The sequence below is a fragment of the Cinclus cinclus genome, chromosome 26 (genome assembly GCF_963662255.1).
Source record: "Cinclus cinclus chromosome 26, bCinCin1.1, whole genome shotgun sequence".
Classification (NCBI taxonomy): domain Eukaryota; kingdom Metazoa; phylum Chordata; class Aves; order Passeriformes; family Cinclidae; genus Cinclus; species Cinclus cinclus.
Genome location: NC_085071.1, coordinates 5,949,969 through 5,971,627, shown reverse-complemented (window position 1 = coordinate 5,971,627; position 21,659 = coordinate 5,949,969). Strand labels below are relative to the sequence as shown.

Below are 21,659 nucleotides of genomic sequence, written 5' to 3'. Positions count from 1 at the left end.
CTGGAAGACAAGGACTTGCTGCTTTCATACTTCCCTCGTGTCCCCTCGATTTGGGGAGTGTCCCTGGGATCTCCCCCAGGGTTGTGCCTCTCCTGCTGTCCTGGCTGACAACTGGACTTTTCCTGCTGTGTGTTGTTGCTGTGGATTTCACTTCATTGTCCTCCGGTGGTTTTTTGCCATGTTAATGGGATCCCCCGGGGTGTTTTTCCCCTAATAAACCGTGTTGGTCCCAGCCTGGCTCCTTCTGTTCTCACAATTAGAAATTCTCAAATTTGGCTGCCTGGTGCAGGGTCTGATCTCCCTGCTTGAGACCTCCCAGGTTTTATGGTGATGGGGTGCAGGTGACAAGAAGGAAAAAGGGATTTTGAGGTTCAAGGGAATTCAGAAAATGTTATTAAAGCACCTACTTTGGGACTGGAGACCTGTGGGAGAAGTGGGATTCCAGGGGTGGGATGTGCTGTGATACAACCACCTCCCTCTGCTTCGTGAGCAGCTTTTGTGGGGCACCTGGACTCGTGATGAAGCCCTGGATAAAAATACAAGCTTTGGCAGGAGACTTTTGTCAACTTGATCTTCTCCCAGCCAACAGGTGGGAGGCAGCAAAAGCTCAGCAGAGGAGATTTATGGCTGCTGAAGTACCGGCTTCACCCGAGCAGCGCCACTGCAGCTCCGGCTGCCGGCTCCTCCCTGCCAATGAGGGGAACAGATGGACTGAGGGGAAGCAACAAATTCTCCATCCATCACCAAATATAGCCAAGGAATGTCCGTAGGCCCCAGGGCAGCATCCCTGCTATGGGTGTTCATTTAAGGGATGGATGAGCAGAGCTTTCCTGCTTTGCTGGAATGCCTTTCCCCCAGCCCATCCCCACTCCTGATGTGTTCTTCCACCAGATGTCTGGAGGGGAAAAAAAAAAAAATCAAAAATAAATAAAATTCCAGCACAAATTCCAGCCTGTGATACACCAGGGAAAGTCCAGGTGTGTCCATCCAGTCCTGGGAGGTCGGGATGTCCACGGCAAAGCCAAAAGCTGCAAGGACAACCAACCCCAAGGCCTTGATGGTGAGGGTTGGCACTGAGATCAGGGAGGGACAGGAGGAGGTTTGTGCAGGTGGATTTGGGATGGTTGGCTTGGCTTTGCTGGAAGCCTGAGGTTTTGATTCTGCTGCCTGTTTTCCAAGCTTTTCCCTTCATCAGGCACGGCAGGGCTTTGCAGGGAGCGTGCTTTGAAATAAAACCCGTGGAGGAGGAGGCGGTGGAGGCAGAGCTGGTGGGAATTATGCTGCCACTCAGCAATTGTCAGCACAGATGTTCCCGAGGTAATCACGGCCCTGAATAGCAGGAGCTGCTTTTCATGATGAATTCAGGATTTAACCCCAAGATCTTGTGGGGTGTCTTGAGAGAGTGGGACACCCCTGATGAACGTGGCAAGGAGCGTGGGCTCTGCTCTCCTGGTCCTTCATGTGAACCAGGGAAATTGTGACACCTCCCTGCCTCAGTTTCCCCATCACCACGACTTAATCATGGAATCCCAGACTGGTTTGGGTTGGAAGGGACCTTAAAGCTCATCCAAGGCCACCCCCTGCCATGGACAGAGACAACTCCCACTATCCCAGAGGGATCCAAACCCCATCAAACCCGGCCTTGGACACTTTGGGATGGTGAATCCAAAACTGATGAATGATCCAGAGGGAATGGAGGATGATTCCATCTCCTTAGGGAGGGAAAGCAGAAACCCAGGAGTGCTCTAAAGTGCAGCGAAACCCCTGCAGATCCTGATGTGCGGGTGCCACGGAAACCCAGGTCTGTCCCATGGCCCAGGTGGGAACTCCTCTGCACCACGTTTAGTTTTACATCCTCCCTGGAGGGCAGAACAGGAGCCAACAACCCCGAGCAGGAACCTGCAGCCATCCCAGGGGGATCAAATGTCAGGGCAGGGGAGCTGGTGACAGGGTGACAGAAACACCCAGAGCTGGAAGGACAGATAAGGGGACCTGGTGGCAGGAGAACAAGCAAAGGGCACTCACTATCAGCACCGGCAGGGCCGTGCCAGGATTTGAGCAGCCCGACCATCTCGTCCCTTCCACACGGCTATTTTTAGCCATGGTTGCTGACACTTCTGTCACCAGTGCCTAAAATGGTCCCTCCTGAGCGCACCCAGGGCCACCCCGTGCCACTGAGGCCACCAACGAAGCCGTGACTCAATAGGGTGTGTGTGGAGCAGCTCACGGCCCCGCTGGCAGCCGGAGGCAGCCGGAGCTTCCCGTGCCAAAGGCAGCTCCGTGCTGGGCCAGCTCCTCGGGAGATGCTCCAGGTTTGGGTTTAGGGCCTGGCCCCTCGCCAGGAGGAGTCAGTGGGGTACGTGCAGCCACCTTCCACCTCGCCAGAGCTGGGAATTGTCCAGCCCTGGCTGGGAATTGGTGCAGGTCCTTAAGGGATGGCTCTGTGGGAACTTCCACCCACGCTGGTGGGAACAGCCCTTTGGCTACTGGGCTGGAGCAACACGGTGAGAGGGCAAAGATCCTGGAACCACAAAGCACCCTGTTCCCTGCCTGGAGATCCCTCTTTTATAAAAAACTGCCTCGTTTTCCCAGTTGCGCCCAGAGCAGCGAGCCATGGGGGTGGAGATCTCCCTGTCCTGGCGCTGTCCCATTCCTGCAGCGAGGGCTCCGTTACCGGGGCTGCACTTCAAAGCTTTGCTGGCAGCGCCGTGCCGGATGGGGCTGTGCCATAATCCCCCCTGGGAGGAGAGCAGAGCACAGGATGGGGGGGTCTCAGAACCTTCTGGGGCTACAAGAGAGCTGGAGAGAGACTTTGGACAAGGACACGGAATGATAGGATGAGGGAGAATGGGTTTGAACTGAAAAAAGGTAGATTTAAGTTGGATATTGGGAAGAAATCCTTCCCTCAGAGGGTGGTAAAGCCCTGGCACTGTTTGCCTGGAGAAGCTGTGGATGCCAAGGAGGATAAATGAGGGAAAATCTGCTCGGATTGCACTGTGAGGGAAGCTTGGCTTCCCCGACCTGCGCTGATTTTTGATGGAAATTGGAGCACGAGTGGACATTGCTGTCCATGCTGGAATTCACATCCATCCTGATGGTGATGCCTTTGCCCTAAGGAACGGGGGAACATTTCCCTGGGGACGGGATGGGGACAGGGACAGCTGTGGTGCTGAGCAGGTGCCACGAGAGGGCGTGGAGGGCTGTGCGGTGCCACCAGAGGTGACCTGGTGGCCAATGTCCCCCTCCCTGGCGTCCTCCAAGAGCCAATGTGCCACAAATGGCAGTGCCACCTTCCACGCTGCCACCTGGTGCTCCTTCCCTTCAGGGGTGTGTTTGGGGAGTGTGAGCGGGCATCTCTGCCTCAGCACAGCCCCAGGGGCCGCCTGAGCCCCCAGATTGTCCCCAACCCACCCCTCTGCAGGGTTTCACCTCCATGGGGAAGGGGCAGCTGCTTGAAGCCCACCAAGTTGGGCACGCAGAGATTTCCCTCAGTGCCAATTCTGGCACGGGACACACGTCCTTAAGTGCCATCTCAGGCACTTTGTCACCCAGGGTGACCTGGCTGGGGGGCTGTGGGCCATGTGGCAGGGGTGGGGTGATGGGGGCTTGTCCTGCTGGCTGCACAAACAGGCCCTGCTTCCTCGCTGGCCTCCTCCAGGTGCGGCTGGGAATCATTAGGAGCTCTCTGCGCCGGCTGAGTGTGGGAACTGGAAGAGAAAGCTGGAGAGAGGCCTTCTTTCATCTCCCCACTCCCTCCTCCCCCTGTGTCTGCCAAGCCTGGCTTCCTTTTGAATCCTTTAGCTTGTGCCAAGCGAAGGAGAAGAGGAGGGGGGGGAGAAAGAGAAAAAGGGAAGGGAGCAAAAAAAAAAAAAAAGAAACGAAGAAAAAAAAAAACGTTAACCACAGGAATGTATCCAGGGATCTGGCTTCATTCAGGCTGCCGAGCCCTGAATACCCCAGCTCCACTCGGGGAGCTGCAGGCTGTGACAGCATTGGGAAAACAAACAGGGAAGGGCCATGAGTGTCACCACAGGGAGTGACAAAGGGTGTCGGGGAGGGGGACACTTCCCCTGCCATGGAACTGGGGGTTTGGGAGCACCCCCGGGTCAGGGTGCTACAAGCCCCATGCTGGGAGCAAAGCTGTCATGTCTGGGTGAATCCTGGCTGTGAATTCCATCCCAGGATGGGGACACGGTGCCCAGCCCATCCACATTCCATCACCGTGGGGACGTGGTGCCCGTGTGCCAGCCTGTCCCTCCCGACACGGGCTGGCAGGGGAGTCTGGGAGCTTTTCCCCCAGCACATCGGGAGAAAGATGGCTTTTGACTCGCCGCCGACTTTATTCCCAGCAAATTAATAATTTCCTCTTGTGGCAGTAGCGTTGGCCCGTGCGAGCGCTGGTGCGTGCTGGTGGCTCCCACTGCCCTTCCAGCCGCCTCTCCCCCATCCTCGCCCTCAGCTGGGCTCCTTCCAGCTGTGCAGAGCTGTCAGATCCAGCCCAGCTGTGCCGGCCGCGGCCTCGGGAGCATCCCGGCGGGAGCAGGGGCCCGGCTGTGAACTGATGGTGCGAGTGCCGGAGGTGACGGGGAAGCGCCTTGGGTGGCGGCGAGGGAGGCGCAGCTCCAGGAAAGAGCTCTCGCTGCCTTTTGGCTTCACAGCCTCTCTGGCAGCGCTCGGAGAAACGGGGGAAAAGCAGCGAGGGAGCCACCAGCACACGCCGGACTCTGTCCTGGAGACACGGGGCAGCTGCCGGATAATCCCAGCGCCGGATGGGAGCGGTGGCAGAGCGGTAACCTGGGCATGGGATTTGTCACCAGAGTCCTTGCAGAGCTCCACACGCTCTCGCCGCTCCTCCCCGAGCACCCTGCGCTCCGTGCATCCCGTCCTGCTCGCTGGGTGCTCGTTCCCAGCGCGTGGAAGTCGCTCCCGGAGCTGTCCGTGTGTCCGGCCGTGGCACAGACACCTCTCTCCGTGTGCGGGCACGCACCGTGCCACTAGGGATCTGCAGATCCGCTGGGAACGCCAGCCATTCCTCGGGCAGCGATTGTGTTTTGTTCCTTATTTATATCCCCGGGGTGGTGCCACAGGTGGGCGATTGTTCCAGCTGACAGCCTGAAAGGCACAGGAACAAGACTGAACTTCCTGCTATTCAATTAGAGAAAGTGAACATTTAGCAGCAGTTGCTGGCTGCTGGCAGGAGCCGAATCCCTGCTGCGGTGGGCGCAGGGAAAGGCAGGAAAAGCTGCCTGATGCCAGGGCCACGGCGGGTTCCGAAGCACCTCTGGCTCTCACTGCTCTCTCCTGAGTTTGTATTTTGGGAGGAGATTCCCTGATCAAAGCAGCTCCATGGGGCAGAAGTTGGATGAGGAGGAGCTGGGAAAGGGGCTCAGCCAGGAGAAAAGGAGGCTCAGGAGGGACCTCCTGGCTTTGCACAATTCCCTGACAGGAGGGTGCAGCCAGGTGAGGGTCAGGGAACAGGGACAGGGATGAGAGGAAACAGCATCAAATTGTGCCAGGGGAAGTTTAGGTTGGATATTAGGGGAAAAAAAAATCTTCACTGAAAGGGGTGTAGAGCATTGGAACGAGCTGCCCAGGGCAGTGATGGAATCACCATCCCTGGAAGTATTCAAAAAACACTCGGGGACACGGTTTAATGGAGAGCAGGCAGTGCTGGGTTAATGGTTAGACTCGATTTTAAGGGTCTTTCCCAACTTTAATCACTCTGTGGGAAGCACCAGTATGGAAAAAAAGCAGTGTGTGCTGGTGGGGGAACACTTTAAGTGGGAAGAGCCGTGCCAGGAGGCAAAACCAGGAGCTCCAAGTGCTGGAGGGAGCAGCTTCCCCCCGGACCAGCTTCTGTCCTGAACTCTGCATGATCCCTGACCCTGGGGCCTCTGTGGTGGAGAGCTGGTGGCTTTGGAAGCCCTCTGGATGTGCACTTCCCCTGCTCTGGTGTTGGAAGGGCCAGGGGATGATCCCTTCCCCTATTCCTTGTCCCTGTCTCCCCACACATGTCTGCGCTCCCTCGCGGAGGTCGGCAAGGGAGGAAGGAGTGTGTGCTCCTGTGAGCTCCACATTGGGAACAAACCTCTCTTCCTCTCCCCCTGTGCTACCTGGGCTCCCTCTGAGCCATCCAGGGCCTTGTGGAAATCCCTGCAGCACCCAGGGTTCAGTGAGGGCTTCAGGGTCCCCATGTGCCAGGAGCCCAAGGCCATCCCTGCTCCATTTTCTTCCCTCATTCTTCCCCTCCTGGGACAGATCCAATTGGAGAAGAGTCTCCCGCAGCCACCTCTCCCTGCCCCTTCCCTGTGCCATCTGTCCCCAGCACGGTGACAACATCACTGGTGGCGTTCCTGCACAGGATCCGTGCATCCCTTAGCTCTCTATTTTTAATCCATCTGTTTCCACGGGCTCGGGGCCTCTCCCAGCCTGGTCGTGCTCATCGGGGGCTGCAGTTGGAATCCTTTTGGCACGGCTGCAGCACACGGAGAGCCCCACATGCCTCCACGCACGCCAGACCCCGCAGCTCCATCACCCTGCCCGGATCCAGAGGGTGGGACCGGGCTGAGCTCAGCACCTCGCACGAACATCGGGGCTCGCCGCAGACTGGGGAGGTGCCACTCCGCAGCCAAGGCAATCAGCAGCAATTAGTCCCTTTTGGGAAGTCGCCCTGAAACTCTGCAGAGGCTTTTTCCGTGCGTGCCGATGCTTTAGAACATGCCAAACCACCGGCCACGTCTGAGCGAGGGCTCGGTGCCTCGTGTCACTTCCATGAGGCTGGGAGGGCTCGGGGGTGATGCCCCTGAATGTTAAAGGCACTCGTGTACCCAAGCAGCACAGGGACATGCTGTCATTGCCTCTGCAGTGCCATCTGGCCAGCAGCGACGCAGCTAGAACCAGGGCTGTGCGCAGGAGAACATTTTACAACAGAAAGCAATTAACAGAATAAAGCCCTTTTTAAAATCCAGTAATTAAAAACAGTCCCTCCCCCTTGTTTTCCTTTTAAGCTGAAAGTTGCTGTTTACTCATTTGCTTTACAAAGTGTGCCTTGTTGTGGCTTCAGAAGAAATGAAAGTTTGAAGTGGTTAGAGAAGAAAGGCTTTGGGGCTGCTGTGTTCCAGGCAGGGCGGAGGGGCAGGGGCTCTCCAGCCCGGCTTGTTTGTATTTGTTCTTGTCTACTCACAAGATCGCTAAACACACATTTAACAAGTGGTGAAACTGTCTACCAGCCTGATCTCTCCCAGGGTTCATGAGAAGAGGCCTGGCACATTAGCATTGCTGGGGGAAGGGGAGGGGGAGGACAGGCTTTTTGAAGGGTTGGTGTTTTGGGGCTGAGCGAGGGAAGGGCTCCTTGCGAAGGCCAAGTCCCAAACAAAGGCATTGTGTTGCCCGGAGCCCCGGGGACTGGCCCCAGGGGAAGGACAGGACCTTGCCTCACCAGCCACGGGTTTTCCCATCCCAGCTCCTCTTGTTTCCTCTTAGGGTGCAGCCCTAAGGCCATCCAAGGTTTTCCAGTGGCCAGAGGTGGGAGCAGGGCTGGCACCTCCAGGGCTGGCTCATCCCATCCCTGACATCGAGAGCCAAGGAACCCGGAGCTGCAGTGGTCATGGGGACCATCCTGTGTCACAGCAGCTCACCTTGTCCCCATCACCCTCACCTTGTCCCCGTCACCCTCTCTGGGTACAATGTCCAATGGCAACAAGTCTTCAGACCACTCTGTGTGGCCACAGGGTAGCCCTGACCTCAGGGGGCTCCTGGACAAGCAGTGACCCTGTCTGTCAGCAGGTTTGGTGCAATATTAATTATCACTCTTTGTGGCTTCTCTGTAAAGCGAGTGTCTGGTGCAGCAGCATCATTATGGGTGGGGAAACCCACTGGTGGCTTCCCACCATCAGGATGTTCTGCTGATTCCAGAGCAGGATGGTGATCCTGTCACTGGCTGTCCCTCAGCTCCACTGGCCTGGTGACACAGAGTGGCGCAGACTCAAGGGACAGCAGCAGCTCCAGGGTGTCCCAGCTGTGAGCTCGGCAGGTGCAGCCTCCTGGAGCCCCATCCCATGGGATTTGCAGGGCTGAGCCACATTCCCAGACCTGCCGTGGGGCAATAGGTGTGAGGACACAGACAGCCCTGCCAGGGTGATGAGGGCAGCACCGAATTGCAGCTCCAGGATCTGCCCTGTCCCTGCCTGGGGAAGGGTGAGGCCACGGGTTTGTGGGAAAATGTTTTTCCCTTCGCTGGACTGCCCGTAGCAGTCGGCTGGGCGGGCTCTGGATTGCGTGGGCCGGGGAAGTGGGGGGGAGTTTGCAATTGTGGTGCCTCTGGCTTGGAGCAGAGCCACGGCAAACAATCCTCTCCTGGCCCTGCTCCAGATCTGACAGAGCAGGGAGGTGATACCGTATTCATCCCTCCACGCTTTCATCCCAAATCACCTCCTGAAAACCCTGCCTGGTTCTCCGGCCTGTGCTGAATCTGCTTAGCCACAGAGCAAGGCATCCTGTCCACAGCCAGGAATCCTGTCCAGCATCCCTGTGAGGCCTCTGCTTTGGAAATTACAGCAGGCGGCGGTGGGACCTGAGGTTAGGAGGTGATGTTGACTGAAGATGTGAGGACAGGGCATTCCAGGCATGCACGGGGTTAAATCAGAGGTGTCAGTTCACGGGGAGGTAACAGATAAAGTCCTGCTCCTCGGCTGCCTCTGGCTTTCCAGAAGCCTTGCCCTCCCTCCCACATTCCAGCTGCTGCAGCTTTTCACAGCTGGCCGCTCTCCTGGGACATTTCCCAGAGCTGGGAAGGCGGGAGGGGAGAGAGCATCGTGGTCCCAGTGTGTGTGGGGGGGGGGGGGGGGGGGGGGGGTTGGTGTCTGGGCTGACCATTGCCCCTCCAGGGACACTTAGTCTGGAGCCCTTCATCCCCAGAACAGGCCTGGCACAGGCAAACCTAGGCAATCCCAGGTCCCTGGCAGGGATCCACCCTCAGTCCTGGCCCGGAGAGTTTTTCCTGCTGCAGGGAAGGGACATCAATCTTTGCAGCTCACTTATTCCTTGGCCTCTGAAGCAGAGTAGCCTATTAGTGCTGGGTGTGATGGATGGCTTAGCCCCGTCCTCGTGACACCCATCCCCTGGAAACAGTTCCCACCACGGAGAGGCACAGCCAGCCAGAGCAGGGAACAGCTCTCACCAGCTCCTGGGTCCCTGAGGGTCTCACAGGGGTCCCAGGGACGGGCACAGGCATTGCAGCAACTCTTGTTGTGATTCCAGAGGGGAAACAGCCCCAGTCACTGCCAGTGCTGTTAATTCAGGGCATGGGGAGAGATTTCCTCTGATAATTCCCTGGGTTGGCTGTGGCAAAGCCTGGAGCTCTCCAGGGAAGAGCAAATCGGCTCTGGGCACAGGTTGGTCACCCACTGCTTGTGGTTCTGCTCTCGGGGTCACTCAGCTGTGGGAATTGGCTGCCAAGATGCCCAACAAGAGGCTAAGAGGGGCAGAACCCAAATTTCTGCATCCCAGCTCCCCTTGCCTGCAGTGGGGGAGGTCAGGGATTGGTGACATTCCCGAAATCCAGCTCCCCTCACAAAGCTAAGCCCATTTAATCCTTCCCTGTTGTCTCCACTGAGCCATCCCGTGAGGGGTCTCTGCTCCATCTGGGGTGGTTCAGATGCCCCTCACAATCCCCCCTGGGATCCCTGGGGTCGATTATAAATGACTCTCCAGGAGTACAGGCTGGAGAATGGATCCGATTACAGGAGAAGTGGGTTTTGGGGCCCCCGCTCTGCTCATAATGAAGTGTAATCCTAGAAAAACATGTTGCCAATTACACTTCAATTGAACCCAGATAATGATGCTTAGACAGGGCCCAGAAAAGATGGAGCCTGGACAGTGAATTCTTTTCTATTGGAGAAGAAGTGTTCCTCTGTGGCAGGTCTGGGCTCAGCTTGGTTCAGGCTTGCTGTGATATGAGCGAGAGCCTGAAACAACCAATCTCAGGATCCCATTTAAATGGTTTTATCAGTGGAAAGAGTATTAATCTCTCAAAAACACATGTTTATGGGAAGTTTGGTTTGGAGATGTATGTGTTTCTAACTGAAATCACTTTGGAAAGGGAAGAGGAGCGGGTCGCAAAACTGCTAAAATAACACTTTTCTAATTCTTCTGGTTCAAAGTAACTTTTCATTTGGAAATGTAAGCTAATAACAGCTCGGCTTCTTGACCACTTCTCATAGTGAAAACAAAACACCAGAATTAGAGTAACAAAGTGCTGTGACCTAACACAAAGATTTTACTCCCTTTTTCAGTTTACAAACACTGCCGAGATGTCAGCTTTCTACTCCAGCCCAGGACGGCTGGTTCAGGTCCCTGTTGCTTCACTTCAGAAGGGAGGACGATGTGATTCAGCCCCAAAAACTGCTCTGGGAGGGGGTTTGGGGTTTGTGTGCTTTGCTCAGCTGGGGCCGGCGTAGGCAAAGGGCAGGCAGGAGCTGGGATTTGGCTTTTCCGGAGCTGCTGGCGAAGTGCGGGGGGAATTGCAGACACGTCGGTGTTGGGTGCAGCGTGGGTGAGCTGGCAGAGATGGCTGAGGGAGATAGGGAGCAGCCCAGGAGGCCACGGGTGGCTTGGCTGGCCCGAACGGCGACGAGCTCTTATCACCACCACGGTCTCTGCAGAAGGGCTTTGGGAAACCCACGTGTTGCCAGATCTCAGCGCTGATTATTTTCTTCAAAATAAAAGGCATTATTTTCGTACTGGGAACCTCCACTCCAGCGCTCTCCCTCCTCCCTTCTCTCCGTCTCTCTCCCACACGCACACATTTTTGCTGCCTTGGGGGATTTTAGCAGCGTAGGGCTCTGAAAAACAGATTCCTGCCTCCTTCCTGCAAGAGCAGGGAAAAGGGAGATGCTCGCCCGATGCTGCGCTGTGGGTTAAAGTTTCCAACATTTTGGAAAAAAGTCCACAAAACAACGATTCATCCTACAAAGCCTGAAGCTGGGCTTGTCTCACAGGGTAGGTGTCAAATGCCCTGGCAGCGCCGTGAGCTGGCACTTGAAGAGGCTCCAAGGCTGTGGGAGCTTGGCAGCGGGGCCGAGCTCCTGGCTGGACCACCAGCCCCGAGCACGGTGCCACCGCTGCCACCCCGGCCCTCGGCAGTGGCCGCTGGTGAATGCCAGTCGAGGGCCCTTTGATGGGTGTCCTCAAAGAGCAGCGCGCTTCCAACAAGGCGGTTTCCATCGGAATCGTGAGCCTGCGAAGTGCCTGCGCCGCGCGGAGCCGGGCAGACATGTGTGTGCGTGTGGGGCTGGATGTTGATTTTTCCCTGAAACAACTCAAGGCTTTATCAGTCCCATCTCTTTCCCACGGTTTTCTGTTGCCAGTGAGGTCACTGGTCCCTTTAAACTGGGGCCGAGGCCAATGTGCAGCGGGTGGAAAGGGGGGCCGTGGGCAGGAGGGGGGGGACATGAGACGGTTCACACAGACTGTTCCTTTTACAGGAAGACTTGGGATTTCGACCAGCGAGCGGGAGGGGGGCGAGGGGGGGCCCTGGGAACCGGGGAGCGCCGGCGCGGCCGCGTAATCCGTCACTCCCGGGAGATGGTGGCTCATTAACCCATTACCCGGGAGGTGGGGACGTGCCGGGAGGGAGCCGGGGAAGGAGAGCCGGGGGTGGGAGAGGCACAGCGGGCAGGGGAGGAGCCGTGCGAGGCCGGAGCGGCGGAGCCCGGGCAGGGACAGAGCATTGCCCCGAGCGCAGCGGGCAAGCACGGTGGTGGCCACCGTGGCCACGCGTGGGGCAACCTCGCCGAGCCCACCGGCCTCTCCACCCGGCAGGATGAAGCGGCTCTGCGAGGAGAGCTCGTCCGACACGGAGTCTGACGGCACCATCGACGTGGGCCGGGAGGAGGAGTACAGGTGAGGGCAGGCTCCGTCCCACGCGGGTTTTTTGGGGTCCCGGCGCCGCTCCGCCACCCGAACTGCTCGGGGAGGCAGCGCTCGGTGCCTGCCGGGGCACGGGAGGGCACCGGCTCTGCCAAGGCTGCTCCGGGAGTCCCTCGCACCTCGCTTAACCCCTCGGGGGTCGGGCTGGTCCTGCGGGGACCGGCAGGATGACCCCAGAGTGCCGGCCAGGACTGGTGCTGGCAGAGGCGCTGACCGTACAAATGTTAAAGCTGTGTTAGGGACTTCAAGAGAATCCCATTTAAAGCCAGTGCGGTGGCTTCTCCTGCCAGGTGGGAGAAGGGCATTAGGAGCCTGTTTTGTGCGCCCCCCAGAGCACAGGCACCCACACCCCTGCGCTCCCGGCAACCTGAGGGCTCCCAGGGAATGTGAAAGAAACCGAGAGATGTTTTGCATGAGAAAACCACTTCTGCTCTGCTGGTGCATTCATAAGGCACCAGCTGGGGCTGTGATGTGTTAGGGAAGGAAGGGCTGCCCTGGTGCCCCTCGGCAGCGCAGTTCGTAGGCTCTGTCCCATGGCTGCTGACCTGTCCTTTCAGCTCCGGGGCTTTGCTGTTTGTGGTGGAATGGTGAGGACAGGACTCGTGTATGGCTCCCCAGGCGATGCCCTCAGGCTTCCCCGAGTTCCCCGGGCACCCCAGGTTCCCAGGCTGGGTCAGCCCTCTCAAGCTCCGAGGGTGCAGGCGGCGCAGGGGATGAAGGAAAGTCTCTGTTATTTGTTCCCATCCAAAAATCAGCTGCTTTTGAATTCTTGTTTCAGTAGCCAAGTGTCCCCCCCTCCCTCTGTGTCCAGTGAGGCCTTGGATTAATTCATTCCCTCTTGCTCTTTGGTATCCTGAGCAGGGAAACTGCCTGGCTGGTGCCAGGCTCAGGTTCTCATGGGACTAAATTCATGAATCTGTTTCTGATACAGTCACAGCAGAGTCGGGCACGTCTTACACAAAATGTCCTGCAGAAATTCCCTGAGCCCTTATGCTGAAGTGCATCAATATTTAAGCTGTTTTCCTGCTGCAGGTGAAATACATGCCACCTCTTCACATCAGTGCAGCACAGAGTCCATAGGACCCTGAGGGATAAAATACTGGAATTATCATCACAATATTTTATTTTGGTGACCAGTAATGATGAACTTTTAATCTCTCTCTGGTGCTGCTAATGTGTTTGTCTTCTCTAGGCAGTGGTAGAACCAGGCTGGCTGTGATCTGGTGATATTTGTATAGGTGGATGTTGTTCCTCATGTTCCTCAGGCCAAAAGAGCTATTCCTGCCCTGCTGAGGTCACACCCCAAGTAATGCCTGCATGGGATGCTGGTGTACCCAGAAAAATCAAACACTTCCAGGTGGGGAGTGAGGAGGAGTGATTAGAGCAGAGAGAGGCTGCCTAGCTGGGGTTCCCAGCCCATTACCCATGGGCTGAGTGGTTTGGGCAAACCAGTTTCCCTGTAGTGAGGGGATGAGTCACGCCGGGTGTGAGGCTTGGATCAGTGCGTGGAGCAAGTTTAGGCTCTGGGGTCACTGCAGAAGTGCAAGATCTGCTCAGTTCACAGCCAAAGCTATGCTAAGCAAAGAGCAATGCTGAAATTTTAATCACCGGAGAATATACCCACGCTATCTTGTATGTGATTCAAATCCACCAGATTTATTTGTAAAATACATTTTGCAGTGAGGTGGGTATTGATATCCACATCTGGACCTGAAGCTCACAAAGACCGCTCTACAAAGAATTTCAAAAATCACTATTCTTCTTTGGATGCCTGCTTTGCATCTCCAGGTGAATTCAGCACCTACCCCCTGCACCCTGGTGTCCATACAGAGCCCATTTTCACATCAAAATTACTCATTCTGTGTGTGTCTGTGTAGCTGGCGACGCATGTTAGTACTTGTGGAGCCAGCCAGTACCTCAGCCCAGAGAGAGCCCACCCAGCAGACATTCAAATAGGGGACCTGTATGGAGATGAGCAGAGCAGGCAGTAGGAGAACGTGTTATTGTGTAAAACCACTTCTGAAAGTGCCTTGCTTGGGTCTATTTTTAATAGGCTGAGCTGAGTCTAGTTTTCGGCTTGCTGCAGACAGCACTGTCTTGTGCAGGAAAATCCTTAATAGACACTTATTAAAATGCTTTGTCAAACTGAACAACATTTGGTTCGGGGTGAACTCAAGTGTTCCTGTCCCAGATTTGAGTGTCTGACACGAACTCTGGTCTCTGTGTTGTACTGGGCTGGGATTGCAGGCGGGTGCGTGTGCACATCCCTGCTCCGAATTTCGTAAGGCACAGCAACAGCCCTGAGCCAGCTGCACTTTCCAGAGGGACAAACCCTGCTTGGGGGAGGTGGGAGGTGGCCCAGCCAGCCTCATCCCCCCTCCTCAGCCATGGGGTCTTGCTGCAGGGAGTTTCCCACGCTCGGTTATCCATGGTTATGGAGACTTCACCTCCATGGGGACCTAAGGGTTGAACTTTGCCTCCCTCTGCATGTCTAGTGCTGACCTTTGGTGCCTTTAGTCTGGCAGGCACAGGGTGGTTTGTGGGGCCCCGTTCCTTAGATTGTCCCCATGATGTCTCTCCTCCCCTGAGCAGAGCTGTGAGCCAGCAGGAGGGTCCCTGCTCTGTCACCTCCTGCCAGGTGTCCTCCCTGCCCAGCTCCTGGCCCCTCTCTGAATGGTTCAGGGGTGTCCCTGAGTTCAGAACATCCCAGCCCACCCCGAGAATTGTGGTTTGGGAAGCTATTCTCTGGGAAGCCCTCAGAAACCACATCAGTGCCACCACTGGCCTCACCCTGAGGAGCAGCCAGCCCTCCCTGGGTGGGAGCTCGGATCCCAGAACTCGGATCCCTCCTGCTATCGTGGCTCTGAGATGCAAAGCCCTGCAGACAGGGCAGGCTCAGACACGAGAGACGGGAGGTTCACACATGGAGGAAAAAAGGCTGTGACTCCAGAGCTCAGAGCGCTGCTTTTCCATCCCCGTGGAGATGCCATCACTAGTTGGGATTGAAGAATTCTGCCTGGGAATGAGTGGACAGTTTGGTGCAGAAATCTGTCCCAGGCTGGTGGGAGATTCTCAGAGGGGAGAGAGTGGGATTCAAGTCTCTGCTTTGCTCCCCATCCCCAATTCCTGAGCTCTGTGTTGTGGATGAAAATGAGATGGGAACCACAGAAGACATTTTTTGGGGTGGAGGGAGGAAACTGCAGATGGCAAACGTGTGTAGAACATATGTGCAACTGAGATTGCTCTCCAGCCAGAAGTGATCCCCTCTCCTTCCTTTCCAGCCACGTTTCCAGGTCTGTGTCTCCCACCACGACATCTCAGATACAAGCCAGGAAGAAGAGGAGAGGGGTGAGTGTCCTTTATGGTGACCAGGGCAGCTGTGTCCTCTGGTCAGGCTGGCCCTGTGTGCCTGGGGGGGCTGTTTACCTGTCCTTACTATAAAAATCACTTTTACACCCCTCCTGTTCCACCTCCTGCAGAACTCTCCCCAATTCCAATTCTTTTTTCCCCAGAGATTTGGCCTCAAACCTGACAGAAAAAGGGAGAGCAATCTCACCAGGGCTTAACACTCCAGTTCACATTTCTTCGCTCAACTTTTGCACCCCAAAACATTCACACACACGGCCCTTCCAAAGCACCTGGAGGGCTCTAGATCTGTGAGCTGTGCCTGTAAGTGACTGTGGTTTCTTCTGTCTGCTTGGAAATCTCCCACAGATCATCGAGAAGCGGCGCCGTGACCGCATCAACAGCAGCCTCTCGGAGCTGCGGCGCCTGGTGCCCACAGCCTTTGAGAAACAGGTGAGTGTTTTTTTGGGAGCCCCTGGTGCCCTCCCTGAGGGCTGCAGGGTTTGGGGTACAGCCCCCAGAATGAGGAAGTCCAGAGCAAGGCTATGCCTTTCTTATTATCCTCACTCCAGGGAGTAAGTAGGTGGTGGAAATGGGGTGGTGGAATGATATTAGCAAACATTCAGGAGCCCTGGGGAGGATAAATTCAATCTAGGAATGGTTTTGCAGATATGAGGAAGCACAGAAATGGGGATTTTTCAATCTGCATTGGGAAGGAGCTCTTTTTTCTGCTCACTTGATGTAAAAAACAGAGCCCTGGTGGATGCCCTGTGCTGTTCTGAGCACTCCTTGGCTTCAGGGAGGACATTGTTGGTCAGACCCCGACTCCTGAGAGGCACAAGACCCTGGACCATAAAATGACAAATGGCTTTTCCTTTCTGCTCCCAACACAGGGGTCTTCCAAGCTGGAGAAGGCAGAAATTCTCCAAATGACAGTGGATCACTTAAAAATGCTTCATGCCACAGGAGGAACAGGTAAGAGCTGCTCTTATGAGCACATGGGTGAAGTGGAGGTGCAAACCTGGAAGGAAAATTCCCCATCAGCAGCAGCTGCCTCCAGCCAGCTCTGCCTGCTTTCCAAGGGAAATACCCTTTGAGGTAGGGCAGATGGGTATGCTCCTACAGATGGGTCAGCATCCCATGCATCCATTTGGGAGACTGGGGTAGGTGGGATGGCAAACCTCCACCCCCACAGGGACAGCACTGTTGGTGTCATTCTCCTGCTAAAAGCTGTTTTGCCAGGGACTCGTTTATTCCCGCTCAGAAATGGAGCCTGCTTCCAGAAAAACCATATTAAACTCTTTACCTCCTCCCTGGGATACATTTCCTGTGGAGGCTGAATTCTGCATGAGGACTCTGCAAATAAACAAGGCTTTTTTTCCTTTTCTGTTCTTTTTTTTTTTTTTTTTTTTTTTTGGTTTGTGTGTGTGTCTCTTGGTTGTTATAAGAAGAGAGAGGGAGCCCTGTGCAAAATTCAACAAAGGTCTTATTTGTACTGAGACCTCAGTACAGACCCTCTGTCCTGTTCCAGTTAACAGGATGGAGATCACAGCTCCAGTAAAGAAGCCTCTGGCTTGCTTACCACCCAGTTTTGGCTTGCTGGGGACATTGCTGGCATCCAGGCTTTGGTTCAGGGCTGTAACTTGGTCTGGAACATTTGTTTAGATATTCAGTTTGACTGCACTGCAACAAAGAGCTGTATTGTCACGAGAGACCCCGTCAAGCACAGTGGTCCAGCACTTCACTGTGCTGTGACATTCTCTGCTTTATTGCTTATGGTCTCATGAAGCTGCAAGTTGGGAGCAGAAGCCTGAAAATCAGCAGTTGGTTGCTGATTTCTGTGGCTTTGAGCTTTCTCAGCTCAGCTGTTTTGGTTCTGCCACTGCCCTGTGACACTGGTTTAAAGGGAGTGTAAATTTTGGGAGCCAGGCAGAGGGAAGTGCTGCTAAGCTGTGTGTTGAGTGGAATATCCCACTGGCAAAGGCAGATCCCCAGTCTCAGTGCCCATCTAGCCTACAGCCATGTCTCCAGCAGTGATAAGTGATAGAATCCAATAGGAACAAATTCTTCCTTCCTGAGCACAGCTAATGAAACCTCTTACTGGTCTCACACGGAGTGAGAGGCTCCCTGACCCTGGTGGGTTTATCCTGGTGAGATAACCACAGATGCCGGCTCTCATGTCCAGTCCCTTGGGACACCCACTTGGCTGCCTGCTTCAGGAATATCACACGGCAGCAAAGTGCCTCAAGTGAAACACACAGTGCATTAGAGAGGGTAGTGAAATCCAAGCACATTCCTGAGCCCTGCACGGCCTTACTGTCACCCATGTCCTCTCCCTCCAGGCTTCCTGGATGCCCGGGCTCTGGCTGTGGATTACAGAAGCATCGGTTTCCGTGAGTGTCTCACCGAAGTTGTCAGGTACCTGGGCATCCTCGAGGGCCAAAACGCTGCCGACCCCATCCGGCTGCGACTCCTCTCCCACCTCAATAATTACGTGGCAGAAATGGAGCCTTCGCCCGTGGCCACATCCCTGCTGCCCATCCAGACCTGGCCGTGGTCCTTCCTGCACGGTGCTGCTGGCCCTGTGCAGATCCCCAGGAGGGAGGCTGCTCCCGCTCCGGTTGTTTTGACTGCATCTTCCCTGGCTTACCCCAGCCCTGCAGTGAGGCCAGCCCCTCTCCGCCGTGTCCCTGGAGAGATGCTGCCGTCCCGCCGGAGCTTCTTGGCCAGCAGGATGGGATCCTCCAGCCGGAGGGCTCGGGGTGCTGGCTCAGCCACAGCCGTGTCAGCCGTGCCCAGGATGCCTTCGCCAGCGGGAGCACTGAGAGAGGGCTCATCCAAGAGCAGCCAAATCGCCACATTCCTCTTTTCCCCAGCCTCTGCTGGCATCCCTGTGCCACCAGCTTACGTGGCACCTCCTGTCTTGGGCACTGCTGCGCAGGGACCAGGGATCAGGGTTGGGACATCCAGGATCTGCCGCTCCTGGGCGACGGAAATCGGGGCTTTCTGACCCTCCCTTCCCCTCCGGAGACAGGAGTTCTGCAGCGCTCATCGCCCACAGGGCTGAGAACGAACTCAGTTGAAAAGGCATCTTTCCTGCTTTGCAGAAGCCAAGGATCCACTGAGAAAATTCTCTCTGCTCTTCCTTCCCTCCTTGCACCGCCGTCCTCGCCTCACCATCACACGTCCTCTCCCTCGTGACGCCTGCAAACCTAAATCACATCCAGTTGCATTCCCTTGTCTGCACGAGGCCACGCTCCAGACCCTTCTGGCTACGAGGGAGGGGACACACAGAGATTCCAACTCTGTTCCTCCTCCAGCAAACCCTTCTGCAGAACCCAGCCTTGCTCTCCTTTGGAAAACAGCCAGCCTTGAAATACTGTCTTTATTTCCCTGGGGACTCGGAGCTGCCAGCCAGACTTGCTCGTGCTGATTCCCTGCGACGCATTCCCCCAGCTGCAGCACCTAATTTTGGTGTGGTGGGATGGACACAGCTCACACCCCATGCTCAGTACTTCTGGCACCCACAAGGCAGGCTCCAGCCCCCCCAGCTCCCAAAAAGAACTGGCTGCTTGCTAATCCCTGTGCTTTCCTCTCCGCATTACCAGCTTTTCCCACTTATGTGCCCTTAAGGTGGAGTGAGGCAGAGGCTTAGCAGGGCTCGTTCCCACAGCCCAGCTGAAATCCTGCTGTGGCTGCAGGGCCTGCACTGGGTTCCTGGCACAAATCCTGCCAGAGCAGCCAGCCAGGCTGCCCAGGCACAGCCCCTGCCCCACACCGAGGTGTGACAGAGGATTTCAAAGGGATGCCTGTCATGAAGGGGAAGGCTCTGATGGCCAAAGTGAGAAGAAAATGCCTTTCCCTCTGCCAGCTTCCCTGCTGGAGCTGTCTCTCCTCCACCCCCTGCTGAACAGCTGTGACTGCAAACGGGGAAAATGGGTTGGGGCAGCCTGAATTTGAAGTGCCTCCCTTGTTCTCCCCTCCCACAATGTCTCTGTTTTCTTTCTCCAGCACCATGTTTTAGTCTCAGACCTCTCATCCCCCTCCCTGGGCCGGGACCAAAACCCACTGAGGTGTCACTGCACTTGTCCTGAGAGCTCTCCCTGCCTTGCCCTGTGTGGCCCTAGGTGACTGACACAGCAGATCACACCTCTGCTCCTGCAGCTGGACTCCCCTCCTTGCTTCTTTGGGCAGAAAGAACAGTAATTTGAAGCTTTCAAGCCACCCTGTCCCCGTGCCATGTCCTGTGGTGGCAGGGCAGGATGTCCCAGTGCTCCCCCTCACCTGAACAGCTCCCTGCATTTGTGCCTTGACTTACTGGGATACATGTGTGGAATATTCTGGACCCAACTGCATGCCCAACCCTTACCCAGCTCTACAGCACTCATGAAAAGAGAGAAAAGGCCAGTGCAAAGAAAGGTAAAAAAGAGGGAGAAGATCTCTTTTGAATGGGAGAAACTCTTCCCATGCCTCAGGTCAGAGGTGCAGCCGGTTGGGCTGTGTGGATGAGCTGTTGTTTTCCTTCCTGCAGATGGTATCTGCCATGTGCATGTCAATGTATGTGTCTGCCATTGTTTGGGAAGTGAGTCCCTCCCAGTTGTTTTGATGGAAGTCATTGCACTTAGCACACAGAAATGCCTCTGCTGCTTCTCACCCTTGTCCTCAAGTGCTGGAATCAGCCCGGAACAGCATATTCCCTTTAAATAAAGTCACAGGAGGGAAATCCTCGGGACCCTGGCTGTTCCTGCAGCTGGTTTGTGCACTAGAGCTCACGGCCTCACTTTACACTGTGCAGTGCTCTTAGATTCACGAGCTGTGACATCAGCAAAGGTGTCAAATAAAGTCTTTCAAACCCCTGTCCTGGTTATGAAATGTAGTGTTGAAGTGAATCTGATCTGCTCATTCAGCCTGCCTGGAGCTGTGAAGGTCATTGATGAGTAATTTTGTGGCAGGTTTTGGTTCCTGAAAAGCTTAAAAAAACCAAAAGGTAAGATGCAGCTTTTAAGGTGACATCCCCCTCTGATTGTTTTATAGCTCTTGGTCATTCTGGCCCCAAGACTTTTTACTTTGGAAAACTAGTCAAAATCAGCTGGGTATTCACCAAGGCTTGCCCTGAGATTGGCAATAATCCATCACTTGAGAAGAAATAATTTCATTTAGGGTCTACAAACGTGTCAGGGAACACTGATGAGGTCCAGCAGAACCTTGCAGCCAGACTGAGGGCTCGCCCTGCTTTGCTGACCCTTTGCAGGCAGGACCAGAATGACCCCTGTGGCATCTCTGTTGGGAAACACTTTGGACTAAACAAAGAGCCACAGCTGAGAGCCTGTCTCTGTTTTGAGGAAAAGACCAGTAAATGATCCCTCTTCGTGAAAGATGCTTGGGAGAATTTTACTGGGGAATGGTGGGAATTCAACTTCCTTTCCCATAACTCCTCCTGGCTGCAAAATGCCTTTCAAAACCGCCCATAAATCCCTTCCTTAAGTGCTGTGTGGGGAATTGCTGGAAGGGAGCAACTGCAGCTGTGATGGAGTAATGCAGCATCCGTCTGGAAGCGGGGAGAAACTTCAAGAGCAATAATAGGGCTATTGATGACTGGGCTGCCCTGACCCGGCTGGAGGCGGTGGTGGGAGCTCAGTGCTCTGGTGTGGCCTCGGCCAGAGAGAGGAACCAAAAAAATTACCCTCCGTGGGAGGCAGGCACACCAACCAGCCCCGCGGGCTACAGTGCTAAAACAAAACAGAGACAGTGGGGAGAAAAAAACCAAAACCCACTTCCTGATCTCTGCGGATCAAACAGGAGCCAGGGTGGGTGGAAGGGCCTGTGGGGTTTTCTCCCCATAGCAACATGGTGATTATACAGTGGTAGCTTGGGATTGCAGCTTCATTTTTTTTATTATTATTATTATTTTTCCCAGGGTTTTCTTTAATACATCCTGACAAACTTTTGATCTACCCTGCAGGGGAAATCCCCGAACTATCCGTGCACTCCCTTCATCCTTTTTCTTCAGGCAAAAAAAAAAAAAAAAAAAAAAAAAATCCTGATGGAGAGGCCTGTGGGAAGGCGTGGGCTGGGGCTGCTCGGTGGCACGGCGATGTTAAACAAGGCTTCCACCCCAACACGGCTGGAACAAAACAGGGTCCTGATGAACGAGCTTGGAGGGGACAGGGACACTCCCAGGCTGTGGGAGATCTGCTGTGCAGCAGGTGCTCCAGGAGCGAGCCCTGCTCTCCCAAAATCCCCTGTATGAAAATATTGTTTTATCTCCATTCTGCTGCTGTCTGCCCTGGGTGAAATGTTCTCCCTCCTCTCTGCTCGTGGAGCAATCCCGCCCTGCCATCTGCTGGTGAAATCCTAAAGCCGTGGAGGAGAAATCCTAAACCGGG

The 21,659-nt window shown here is 55.3% G+C and overlaps 1 protein-coding gene across 1 annotated transcript; it reads left to right on the top strand.

Moving 5' to 3' along the window:
• Positions 1 to 11,821: 11,821 nt before the first annotated feature.
• Positions 11,822 to 18,283, top strand: HEYL (hes related family bHLH transcription factor with YRPW motif like). The gene is made up of 5 exons (XM_062509218.1): positions 11,822 to 11,901; positions 15,210 to 15,276; positions 15,643 to 15,726; positions 16,167 to 16,248; positions 17,616 to 18,283. Exons 1-5 carry the CDS (start codon positions 11,822 to 11,824, stop codon positions 18,281 to 18,283), a joined length of 981 nt encoding a protein of 326 aa, XP_062365202.1.
• Positions 18,284 to 21,659: the final 3,376 nt, after the last annotated feature.

What these genes read in the sequence shown, in the direction of transcription:
- HEYL (XM_062509218.1), top strand. Translation starts at nt 11,822, where the DNA reads ATGAAGCGGCTCTGCGAGGAGAGCTCGTCCGACACGGAGTCTGACGGC. An exon ending in CCAGGAAGAAGAGGAGAGGG is followed by an intron (nt 15,277 to 15,642) that starts GTGAGTGTCCTT and finishes AATCTCCCACAG; the next exon opens with ATCATCGAGAAGCGGCGCCG. An exon ending in CCACAGCCTTTGAGAAACAG is followed by an intron (nt 15,727 to 16,166) that starts GTGAGTGTTTTT and finishes CTCCCAACACAG; the next exon opens with GGGTCTTCCAAGCTGGAGAA.